At 42.5% G+C, this 13,873-nt stretch overlaps 1 protein-coding gene across 1 annotated transcript in view; it reads left to right on the top strand.

The window, feature by feature from the left end:
* Window positions 1-11,839, top strand: part of bms1 (BMS1 ribosome biogenesis factor) — a 77,298-nt gene extending 65,459 nt beyond the window's left edge. Inside the window, exons 21-26 of the mRNA XM_080748050.1 lie at window positions 1,003-1,061; window positions 1,473-1,595; window positions 1,852-1,999; window positions 3,654-3,829; window positions 5,072-5,233; window positions 10,264-11,839. Of these exons, the coding sequence (XP_080604176.1) occupies window positions 1,003-1,061; window positions 1,473-1,595; window positions 1,852-1,999; window positions 3,654-3,829; window positions 5,072-5,233; window positions 10,264-10,491 (896 nt within the window). The 3' untranslated portion in view covers window positions 10,492-11,839. The remainder of the gene's footprint in view (window positions 1-1,002; window positions 1,062-1,472; window positions 1,596-1,851; window positions 2,000-3,653; window positions 3,830-5,071; window positions 5,234-10,263) is intronic.
* Window positions 11,840-13,873: the final 2,034 nt, after the last annotated feature.

Here is a 13,873-nt window from a genome sequence, read left to right as displayed (position 1 = left end):
TAATGTACATATTGTATATAATATATTTCAGTAGTAGTGATGATGATATCATTAGGTAGTGTGTATATATTAACACATTAATGTACATATTGTATATAATATATGTCAGTAGTAGTGATGATGATATCATTAGGTAGTGTGTATATATTAACACATTAATGTACATATTGTATATAATATATGTCAGTAGTAGTGATGATGATATCATTAGGTAGTGTGTATATATTAACACATTAATGTACATATTGTATATAATATATTTCAGTAGTAGTGATGATGATATCATTAGGTAGTGTGTATATATTAACACATTAACTCTTTGCCAGCCCAAAATAGAATGGTTGTTGGTAGATTAGCCGTGAAATTTCTATTATTATATTATGATCTGAACCGCATTCATTTACCAGACATCCAGCGCTATATCACGTGGTCTTCATCCCCCATTACCATTCCGCGATCCCCTGTTGTTTTACTCACCCCAGTTCCCAGTGAAATTCTCAATCTGCATTGGCTTAGAGTGGGAGATTCGGCTGACGCATCATGTCACGTGCGCGATCCGTTCACGTAAATGTCCCCTCAAATATTTCGGTTTTAATGACACGGTACGGGAAAAGACGAGCGGCTGAGACCCCCCCCCCCCCCCCCCCCCCCCTCAGAAGTCCGATATATTACGGTTATTACGGTATATTTCAGTAGTAGTGATGATATCATTATATATTAATATTCATGTACATATTGTATATCATATATTTCAGTAGTAGTGATGATATCATTATAAATTAATATTCATGTACATATTGTATATCATATATTTCAGGTCCCATCACTCCTCCTCAGTAGTTAGATAGTACTAGTAGTTGTATTAATGTATATCATGTATTATTAATGTATATAATTTATTGTATATCATATATTTCAGGTCCCATCACTCCTCAGTAGTTAGATAGTAGTTGTATTAATGTAATCATGTATTATTAATGTATATCATTTATTGTATTTCAGGTCCCATCACTCCTCAGGGAACTGGATTCCTGGCTGTTCAGTCAGTGGGAGGAGCTAAAGTAAGTTGAATTATTCTTTACTAATTACACATGTAATTATTCTCTACCAGTTAAACATTTAATACACTAATGTAATTGTAAGTATTAATGTGTTTTCATGGTATTATTTATTTCAGTCTAGTTTCCGCATCGCGGCTACAGGCGTGGTGTTGGACCTGGATAATGTTTAGTTAACAGTGTAATGGATAATGTTTTGTTAACAGGGTAATGGATAATGTTTAGTTAACAGTGTAATGGATAATGTTTTGTTAACAGGGTAATGGATAATGTTTAGTTAACAGGGTAATGGATAATGTTTAGTTAACAGTGTAATGGATAATGTTTTGTTAACAGTGTAATGGATAATGTTTTGTTAACCGTGTAATGGATAATGTTTTCATGGATAATGTGTTTTCATGGTATTTATTTCAGTCTAGTTTCCGCATCGCGGCTACAGGCGTGGTGTTGGACCTGGATAAGTCGGTGACCATCGTGAAGAAACTGAAGCTTGTTGGATACCCGTACAAGATCTTCAAGAACACCTGCTTTGTTAAGGTGAACCCTGAACCCTACCACTAACCCTAACCCTACCACTGACCTAACCTTAAACCCTATAATATATATATATATATATATATATATATATATATATATATATATACACATATATATTATAGGGGATGTTCAACACCCTCCTAGAGGTCGCTAAGTTATAATGTGTTATAATGGTATATTATATATTATAATGGTATGTTATTATGGTATGTTATAATGGCATGTTACTATATGTCGCCCCCTGGTGGTGGTGTAGGGGATGTTCAACACCCTCCTGGAGGTCGCTAAGTTCGAGGAGGCGTCGGTCAGGACCGTCTCAGGGGTCAGAGGTCAGATCAAGAAGGCATTGGCCACGCCCCCAGGAGCTTTCAGAGCCACGTTTGAAGACCGACTGTTGATGAGTGGTGAGGCGTCTATATATGGACATGTCTGTGTGTCTGTCTGTCTGTCTGTCTGTCTGTTGAGTGGTGAGACTCCATATATGGACATGTCTGTCTGTCTGTGTGTGTGTGTCTGTTGAGTGGTGAGACTCCATATATGGACATGTCTGTGTGTCTGTCTGCCCAAAATAAACTAATTATGGTCCTGCTTAACATTCCCTATCAGACTCACCTCACCGCTACTCACCAGTTAACTCATACAGTGCCAGGCGACTTTTAGAGCAACTTTCTCACTATGGAGTTCCCTGCCAAGCGACTTTGGGCGACTTTTACTTAGATTTTTTTTTTTTTTTTTTTTTTTTTTTTTTGACCCAATTAAATCTAGTAAACATGATTTCAATCGCGATTTTGCATGTTCCACCCCCCATACAACCCCATCTTTCAAACATGGCAGCCATTTTTGTTTACATCTGAAGAAAACATTATGGCTGATAAATCATGAATGCCTGAACGGATTTCCAATCTTTTTTTTTTGTTTGAAAGCTGTGAACAGCCTGCACAAACATGGTGCATGATCTGTGCATGGGCGTGCATGATCTGTGCACTATAAATTACATGGGAGTCTATGGAGGCTTCTGGCACTAGTGCCACTCGAGGGGCATTTTAAATTGGCAGTAAGTGAGTTAAGAGTGGGGTGGCTCAGAGTAGATGACAGAGTACAGCAACTTGCAATGGGCCTGGTGTACAAGATACACTACACCACTATGTTACCCAAGTACCTGTCAAAATACTTTATAAACATTAAGGATGTCCATAATTACAACACCAGAGGCAGCGCTACAGATCACTTCCAACCCAGAGTCAAAACCAACAAAGGGTCAAACTCTTTTTTCTGCTATACCACCAAAATGTGAAAAGCCTTACCGAAGGCCATAAAGGAGTGTGGATCACTAGCATCCTTTAAAATTGCCCTGAAAAACCACTTACAGGCAGCAGCCGTTCCCAACTGGTAAAAAAAACTAACCTAGCCCAACCCTACCCTCCCCTGCCCCTTCTTTGTATATACTTACTGTTTGTTTAGACTTACTTATTTTTTTGTTCTATAATTTTTTTTTCTTTACATATCTACTGCATAGTACTGTGTTCTATTCGTCTGTCATTCAATGTTATATGAGATACTTTAATGGTTTCCTGTGGAAATAAGCTTAGTCTTTTCATGGATCTCCTTTTAGTAGACCTTGTACCAGTGAACTGTACCTTTTCCTATGCAAACTTCTAATAAAGTCTTCAATCAATTAATGGGTTGCATTTGTAGTCCTAAACCGGCCATATTGAGGACCAACACAGGTGTTCAATGTGTCTGATCGGCATAGAACCAATGTTCTATGTTAATCAGAACACCTGTGTTGGTCCTCAATATGGCTGGTGTAGGACTACAAATGCAACCCATGAATCAATCAATCAATTCAAAGTCAGACAAAACAAACATTTTGAAAGATGTGTTTGTTATGGGGCTAAACATGCAATTTCGCGATTGCGATCATGTCTAATACATTTTAGGCATTTTTTCAAAATGGCTGCCAACTCGGGAAACTCGGACTGTGGCAGCCTGGGACTACTGTAATAACTCGGGAAACTCGGGCCTTGGCAATCAATGAGTTAAAGTGTGTTTTTTCAGACATCGTATTCCTGCGCTCGTGGTTTCCTGTGGCCGTACCTCAGCTCTACAACCCTGTGACATCACTGCTACTTCCTGTCGGACACAAAGACTCCTGGACTGGAATGAGAACTCTGGGACAACTGAAGCACGACATGGGAGTTAGGAACAAACCTAAGACTGACTCTCTGTACAAGGTAATATATGTATGTATATACATACTGTACATAGTGTACATACTGTACACATTACATCTTTATATGAGTTATAATGAGAACTCTGGGACAACTGAAGCATGAGCTGGGTGTCAGGAATAAACCCAAAACTGACTAAGGTAATATACTGTATATACATTACCTCATGATGCTAACCTCTGTACTGTACATTACCTCATGATGCTAACCTCTGTACTGTACTGTACATTACATTACCTCATGACATTTGACACTGTAAATCATTCTATTCTGATTGAGAAACTAAAAGCCATCGGTCTTGACAGCGCAGCAGTGAGTTGGATGCAATCTTACCTGGTGGGGAGGGAACAGGTGGTGGAGATTAACGGTACCCTAATTAGGGTTAGGGTTAGGGTTAGGGTTAGCCTAACCCTAACCCTAACCCTTAACCTTCCCTATCAGACTCACCTCACCGCTACTCACCAGTTAAGAGTGGGGTGGCTCAGAGTAGATGACAGAGTACAGCAACTTGCAATGGGCCATTGGGCCTGGTGTACAAGATACACTACACCACTAAGATACCCATGTACCTGTCAAAATACTTTATAAACATTAAGGATGTCCATAATTACAACACCAGAGGCAGCGCCACAGATCACGTTCAACCCAGAGTCAACTCAAACAAAGGGTCAAATTTGTTCTTCTGCTATACAACCAAAATGTGGTTCCCTAGCATCCTTTAAAATCGCCGTGAAAAACCACTTACAGGCAGCATCCGTTCGCAACTGGCAATAACAAACCTAGCCCAGCCTCTTTTTTTTTTGTTTTACTGACTATATCTACTGCATAGTACTATGTTCTGTTCATCTGTCATTAAGTGTTATATGAGATACTTCAATGGTTTCCTATGGAAATAAGCGTAGTCTTTCCTAGGATCTCCTTTTAGTTGACCTTGTACCAGTGAACTGTACCGTCATGAAACTGTACCTTTTCCTATGCAAACTGACAATAAAGTCTTCAATCAATCAATCAATGCTAACTGGTTTGTCTTGTAGCGTACGTTACCTCTGGATGCTAACTTTGCTCTGTACTGTACTTTCCCAGCCGGTGGTTCGAGCCCCCAGACACTTCAACCCGCTGCACATTCCCAGAGCCCTGACCCTAACCCTAACCCCTAACCCTAACCCTAACCCCTAACCCTAACCCTAACCCTAACCCTACTGTACATTACCTCATGATGCTAACCTCTGTACTGTACGTTCCCAGCCGGTGGTTCGAGCCCCCAGACACTTCAACCCGCTGCACGTTCCCAGAGCCCTGCAGAAAGCTCTGCCCTTCAAGAGCAAACCTAAACTGGACCGAGCCAAAGGGAAGACCCCCCGAGACCTGGAGAGACCCTCTGTGATCAGAGAACCTCATGAGAGAAAGGTACTGATTTAACCATAAAGATACTAGTTTAACCCCCCGAGACCTGGAGAGACCCTCTGTTATAAGAGAACCACATGAGAGAAAGGTACTGATTTAACCTTTAGAGATACTAGTTTAACCTCCAGAGACCTGGAGAGACCCTCTGTTATAAGAGAACCACATGAGAGAAAGGTACTGATTTAACCTGTAGAGATACTAGTTTAACCCTAACCCTAACCTAAACTGGACCGAGCCAAAGGGAAGACCCGCCGAGACCTGGAGAGACCCTCTGTCAGAGAACCACATGAGAGAAAGGTACTGATTTAACCTTTAGAGATACTAGTTTAACCCCTAGAGACCTGGAGAGACCCTCTGTTATAAGAGAACCACATGAGAGAAAGGTACTGATTTAACCTTAAAGATACTAGTTTAACCCCTAGAGACCTGGAGAGACCCTCTGTTATAAGAGAACCACATGAGAGAAAGGTACTGATTTAACCTTAAAGATACTAGTTTAACCTCTAACCATAACCCTCTGTCATCAGAGAACCCCATGAGAGAAAGGTACTGATTTAACCATAAAGATACTAGTTTAACCTCCAGAGACCTGTCCTACTCTAATCAGATTGGAGACAGCCTACTGTCCTACTCTAATCAGATTGGAGTGACAAGTAGCCTGACACTTCAGTCCGCACATCACCACCCCCTGCTGGTGGGTGGTTTGTAGTGTGGACTGAAACCGGTCCCATTTTATTTTATTTCGAGCCGCCTGAAGAGCGGGCGAATTGAATGGGCCAATCAGGGTTGTATGCTTGGGGCACATGGCTTGGCTGCTCCGGTCCCAGCCCCCTCCAAACAGAGCTATTGAGCTCACGTGAGACTCGCTCGTGGACTCTGATTGGTGTCCTCTGCCCACGTGAGAGTCTAGTGGACTCTGATTGGTCCGTGAAAACTGTCATGGCGGAGTCAGACTCGACTCGTATTATTTTAATAAACTATGCAATAGTGCCGTTTTATCACGTTTTAATACCATTTTGCACTAACGTAAACATGCAGACATACAATATGTTATGAGAAATAACGTATTTTTGCAATGTCACGCCACGTCGCCGTCGCGTGGGTGTGTGTGTGTGTGTATGTGTGTTTGTATGTGTGTGACGTCAATAGGCTTTACCCCGCCCCCGGCGAAGTAGAATCTCCGTCCCCGGTTTCAGACTCAATTCCCAAAACGCAGTGTGTGATTGAGACTGACTTCTACTGTCCTACTCTAATCAGATAGCCTACTGTCCTACTCTAATCAGATTGTTGGAGTGACAAGGTATACAGCCCCCCATGTTAAAACCGTCGTATATCGTACTTCCCAGCAAGGAGTCTCAGCCACGTCGCACTTTCCCGGACTTTGTCATTAAAACCGGAATAAATGATTTTCATCGGAAAATCGGCGATCGTCTAACCTTCCCTAGTCACCACTCGTGCATCGATAGCTCATGCAGACCGTGCATGAAGCAGAGGTGACGTCAGCGCCTCTCCTTCTCCAAGGCTACTCCCAGCCCATCCGTTTGCTGTCTGTACAGTCGGGCTCCTACTGCAGCCATGCTTGGGTCTATGCTAGCGAAACTTTTCAGTTCTGCTCTTCAGTCACACATGGATTATTTGCGGGGACATTTACGTGAACGGATCGCGCACGCGAAACGCACGGGGAGATCGATGATCGGCCAAAACACCCATTCTATCCCAACGGAGATCGAGAAAATCATAGTGAGTTACTGACCTGGGGGGGGGGAAAAAAGAAAAAACAACAGCGCTGTTCAAGATGGAGGGGCTGCGGGCTCTTGTTTATAAACATAATATTATGTCTCGATCACAATACAATAATAGAAATTTCACGGCTAATCTACCAACCCCCATTCTATTTCGGACGGCAAAGTGTTAAAACCTTTTTTTGGGGTCCCACTTGCACCTTCTATCCTCACAAAGTCCTATTTCTGACAATTGTGTCTTTCTCTGGTTTTGGGCAGACAGAGATGAAAAGCTTTCCATGGGTTCTCAGAACAGTGCTGTTCTGAGAGTTGACGAGAGTGACGTCACTAGGATTCCCGTTTAAAAAAAAAAAAACATTTTTTTTTTTCAAAAAAAAATCTTTTTCCAAAAAACATTTTTTTTTTCAGTGGAAAACCCCCACTAGATGCGCCCCTGAGCAAACAGAGGCCGTTTTGGTATTGCAGCTGGAGAGCCTCATTATAGTAGAGCTAGAACAAACAAAAGGAATGGTCAGAGTGTTTGTTGAGGGTTAAAACCTGTCTAAGACTCAATTTTGAGCATATATTTATGCAAAAAATATAGTTTTAAAAGCATGGTGTAGGCCCTTTAAGGACTTGGCTAACGATTCCAAGGAATCGATCCACGGGGAACCGGTTCTCAACTAGAAGCGGTTCTTGTTGAGAACCGGTTCTCAACAAGAACCGCTTCTCGATACCCATCCCTACAAGCAAGCACCCCGTTCATATGGATACTTTAACAACTAGATTTCCATTCATATGGATACTTTAACAACTAGATTTCCGTTCATATTAATACTTTAACAACTAGATTTCCATTCATATGGATACTTTAACAACTAGATTTCCGTTCATATTGATACTTTAACAACTAGATTTCCGTTCATATTGATACTTTAACAACTAGATTTCCATTCATATTGATACTTTAACAACTAGATTTCCATTCATATTAATACTTTAACAACTAGATTTCCATTCATATGGATACTTTAACAACTAGATTTCCGTTCATATGGATACTTTAACAACTAGATTTCCATTCATATGGATACTTTAACAACTAGATTTCCATTCATATGGATACTTTAACAACTAGATTTCCATTCATATGGATACTTTAACAACTAGATTTCCATTCATATGGATACTTTAACAACTAGATTTCCATTCATATGGATACTTTAACAACTAGATTTCCATTCATATTGATACTTTAACAACTAGATTTCCATTCATATTGATACTTTAACAACTAGATTTCCTGCGATGACTGTAGGTGAATGTGCGTTGTCATACATGGCTCCATTACTGTGGTAGGATCTGTTTGAGATTCCTTCAAAGCAAACGTTTAGTTTCTCTACTGCAGCGCAGCCCATGTGCACATGTAGGCCCACGCACACATCTAGACGACCATGTGCACATGTAGGCCCACGCACACATCTAGACGACCATGTGCACATGTAGGCGCACGCACACATCTAGACGACCATGTGCACATGTAGGCGCACGCACACATCTAGACGACCATGTGCACATGTAGGCGCACGCACACATCTAGACCACCATGTGCACATGTAGGCGCACGCACACATCTAGACGACCATGTGCACATGTAGGCGCACGCACACATCTAGACGACCATGTGCACATGTAGGCCCACGCACACATCTAGACGACCACCATGTGCACATGTAGGCGCACGCACACATCTAGACGACCATGTGCACATGTAGGCCCACGCACACATCTAGACGACCATGTGCACATGTAGGCCCACGCACACATCTAGACGACCATGTGCACATGTAGGCCCACGCACACATCTAGACGACCATGTGCACATGTAGGCGCACGCACACATCTAGACGACCATGTGCACATGTAGGCCCACGCACACATCTAGACGACCATGTGCACATGTAGGCGCACGCACACATCTAGACGCCCATGTGCACATGTAGGCGCACGCACACATCTAGACGACCATGTGCACATGTAGGCGCACGCACACATCTAGACCACCATGTGCACATGTAGGCCCACGCACACATCTAGACGACCATGTGCACATGTAGGCCCACGCACACATCTAGACGACCATGTGCACATGTAGGCGCACGCACACATCTAGACGACCATGTGCACATGTAGGCCCACGCACACATCTAGACCACCATGTGCACATGTAGGCGCACGCACACATCTAGACCACCATGTGCACATGTAGGCCCACGCACACATCTAGACCACCATGTGCACATGTAGGCCCACGCACACATCTAGACGACCATGTGCACATGTAGGCGCACGCACACATCTAGACGACCATGTGCACATGTAGGCCCACGCACACATCTAGACGCCCATGTGCACATGTAGGCCCACGCACACATCTAGACGCCCATGTGCACATGTAGGCCCACGCACACATCTAGACGACCATGTGCACATGTAGGCGCACGCACACATCTAGACGACCATGTGCACATGTAGGCCCACGCACACATCTAGACGACCATGTGCACATGTAGGCGCACGCACACATCTAGACGCCCATGTGCACATGTAGGCGCACGCACACATCTAGACGCCCATGTGCACATGTAGGCCCACGCACACATCTAGACGACCATGTGCACATGTAGGCCCACGCACACATCTAGACGACCATGTGCACATGTAGGCCCACGCACACATCTAGACGACCATGTGCACATGTAGGCCCACGCACACATCTAGACGACCATGTGCACATGTAGGCGCACGCACACATCTAGACGACCATGTGCACATGTAGGCGCACGCACACATCTAGACGCCCATGTGCACATGTAGGCGCACGCACACATCTAGACGACCATGTGCACATGTAGGCCCACGCACACATCTAGACGACCATGTGCACATGTAGGCCCACGCACACATCTAGACGACCATGTGCACATGTAGGCCCACGCACACATCTAGACGACCATGTGCACATGTAGGCGCACGCACACATCTAGACGACCATGTGCACATGTAGGCCCACGCACACATCTAGACGACCATGTGCACATGTAGGCCCACGCACACATCTAGACGACCATGTGCACATGTAGGCCCACGCACACATCTAGACCACCATGTGCACATGTAGGCGCACGCACACATCTAGACCACCATGTGCACATGTAGGCGCACGCACACATCTAGACGACAATAAATGACCGCGTCTCCCCTGAAAAGAAAACATTGTTGCTGGGTGTAATTCCCTGTGTTGTCCTGCAGGTGGCAGCACTGCTGGACGCTCTGGCCACGCTCCACGGTCACAGGAAGAAGAAGAACAACGCGGCGCAGCGCGCCAAACACAAGGACTTCCTGTCGCAGAAGGACAAACAGGAAGTGGAGAAAGAGGGCCGAATGAAAGAGCAGAAGAAGAAACTCTACCGTCTGATGGGCCAGAAAGAGAGCAAGACGCAGCGATCCAGCCTCAAGGGGGCGCCAAAGGACCATTAATGATGTTTAAGATCCAGTCTATAGGGGGCGCCAAAGGACCGTTAATGATGTTTAAGATCCAGTCTATAGGGGGCGCCAAAGGACCATTAATGATGTTTAAGATCCAGTCTATAGGGGGCGCCAAAGGACCGTTAATGATGTTTAAGATCCAGTCTATAGGGGGCGCCAAAGGACCATTAATGATGTTTAAGATCCAGTCTATAGGGGGCGCCAAAGGACCATTAATGATGTTTAAGATCCAGTTTACAGACGGTTTTCCAGTAGAGGGCGCTGCTGCCACTGCTGCGTTGTAAACAGCAGCATAAAGTAACTTGTAGCCTACATTTACTCAAGTACTGCAGTACTTAAAGGAGTAGTTCAACACTTTTCAACCTGTCTTCATATAATAGGTCCTCACTAATGTTCATGATAAAACATCACAATTTTTTCCTACTCAGTCCAAGTCTCCTAGGAGAGCTGTGGGAAGTTCAGAATCCATCGTCTTGTGACATCATCATTTTCCACAAAATGTAATCAATATTTTTGATTATCGCGAGAACAATGGCTTCCACTTCTATAAACTGGATTGGCAATCGATGATGTCACAAGATGATGGGATTCTGACCTGCCCACAGCCCTCCTCTGAGAAAAATAAAAAATAAAAAAAAAGCTATTTTTGAGTGAGGACCAATTATATGAACATAGGTTGAAAAGTGGTGAACTACTCCTTTAAGTACAACTCTGAGTATTGTTACTTTACTGGAGTGTTTATACTTTTACTTCTACTCCACCACTGGCTGCTGTTTATGCTGCAGCAGTGGCGACAGGTGTCCACTAGGGGAGCTCTAGAACACCGTCCATAGAAGCAGTCTATAGGGGAATCCCTCAGGGCTCTGTACTAGGGTCTTTTCTGTTTCCATGGGGAAAGCTTTTGCAGAAAATAACAGATTACAATTGTAGATATACAATAAAATAGCAGATCTACACACTCACTACTCGTCTCTGTGAAAGCTTTCTCCACGATAAGCATTCTGGGGTTGAAGTGGTTAATGAATGATGCTGTTAAACTCCCAGCCTCTGGAGGGCGCTACAACATCATTCACCACCGCTCTCAAAGGAGGATTTCACCCCAAAATGTTATTTCTTTTTGGTTTTCTATAAATTGAGCCTTTGTTAAATTCTAGAAAATAGCAGATCTCCAAGCTTATAGATCTGAGAAAATAGCAGATCTGCAAGCTTAGATGATCAAGTGGTTAGTGATAGTGGAACCACCTGCTCTGCCGTGAATGTTGATTAAACATATTGTGTTTGTTAAAATCTTTAAAAGCTTGCCACGTACAACCTGGGCTTTTCTGTTTTTCATAATAAAATGCTGACGGAACATTATGTGAATATTGACAGGTTTTAATCATTCCACGATTTTTTATCTTTATTGTTCACACCTAATCCTGGTCTACACCTTCACACCTAACCCTGGTCTAAACCTTCACACCCTGGTCTAAACCTTCACACCCTGGTCTACACCTTCACAGGACCCATCGTCAGCCTGAGCTACGCTAGTAAAGCTACGCTAGTAAAGCTACGCTAGTAAAGACAAGAGAAAAAAGATGGCAGATTCCAACAGGGCACTAGCATACAGGATCACATGGTTTATAAAGTGTACTAGCAGGATCACATGGTTTATAAAGTGTACTAGTATACAGGATCACATGGTTTATAAAGTGTACTAGCAGGATCACATGGTTTATAAAGTGTACTAGCATACAGGATCACATGGTTTATAAAGTGTACTAGCATACAGGATCACATGGTTTATAAAGTGTACTAGCATACAGGATCACATGGTTTATAAAGTGTACTAGCATACAGGATCACATGGTTTATAAAGTGTACTAGTATACAGGATCACATGGTTTATAAAGTGTACTAGTATACAGGATCACATGGTTTATAAAGTGTACTAGCATACAGGATCACATGGTTTATAAAGTGTACTAGCATACAGGATCACATGGTTTATAAAGTGTACTAGTATACAGGATCACATGGTTTATAAAGTGTACTAGTATACAGGATCACATGGTTTATAAAGTGTACTAGCATACAGGATCACATGGTTTATAAAGTGTACTAGCATACAGGATCACATGGTTTATAAAGTGTACTAGTATACAGGATCACATGGTTTATAAAGTGTACTAGCATACAGGATCACATGGTTTATAAAGTGTACTAGCATACAGGATCACATGGTTTATAAAGTGTACTAGTATACAGGATCACATGGTTTATAAAGTGTACTAGTATACAGGATCACATGGTTTATAAAGTACTAGCAGGATCACATGGTTTATAAAGTGTACTAGCATACATGATCACATGGTTTATAAAGTGTACTAGCAGGATCACATGGTTTATAAAGTGTACTAGCATACAGGATCACATGGTTTATAAAGTGTACTAGCATACAGGATCACATGGTTTATAAAGTGTACTAGTATACAGGATCACATGGTTTATAAAGTGTACTAGTATACAGGATCACATGGTTTATAAAGTGTACTAGCATACAGGATCACATGGTTTATAAAGTGTACTAGTATACAGGATCACATGGTTTATAAAGTGTACTAGCATACAGGATCACATGGTTTATAAAGTGTACTAGCATACAGGATCACATGGTTTATAAAGTGTACTAGCAGGATCACATGGTTTATAAAGTGTACTAGTATACAGGATCACATGGTTTATAAAGTGTACTAGCATACAGGATCACATGGTTTATAAAGTGTACTAGCATACAGGATCACATGGTTTATAAAGTGTGCTAGCATACAGGATCACATGGTTTATAAAGCTTCAAATACATCTTTTTAATGTTTTTCTTCTTTAGGTCCACTGCCTGCCTAACCGCGATAATGAATACATATCCATGCATGCACACTGCACAGTACACATAGAATAACCCAGATAATGAATACATATCCATGCATGTACACTGCACAGTACACATAGAATAACCCAGATAATGAATACATATCCATGCATGTACACTGCACAGTACATATAACAAGTAGGCTACTGGTTTTTAGGGGTGTAACGAAGGCTCTCAATTGCGCTCAAGACATACGGGCAGTTGACAGTTTGCCATGGTTACTCATTGAAGTTGAATCTCCATATATGGAGATAACCTACGCATCACACTAAGTCTGACCTCACCAGCCCATATTTGGGCATGAGCAACTTATGTCTCCATATATGGAGATATGATGACATCACACAGTCCTCAGCCGATGATGTGGTGTGATGTCATACAATACACAAACGAGCCCTACAGTATAAAGGGGCAATTCTTGCCAGGAAAGAAGCATTTCTTCGACTCAGACCTTATCGCCAGGGT

Source organism: Nannobrachium achirus (assembly GCF_963921795.1).
Source record: "Nannobrachium achirus genome assembly, chromosome: 18".
NCBI classification, from domain to species: domain Eukaryota; kingdom Metazoa; phylum Chordata; class Actinopteri; order Myctophiformes; family Myctophidae; genus Nannobrachium; species Nannobrachium achirus.
The sequence above is the reverse complement of the archived record's forward strand: the minus strand, read 5'-3'. Positions and strand labels throughout refer to the sequence as shown.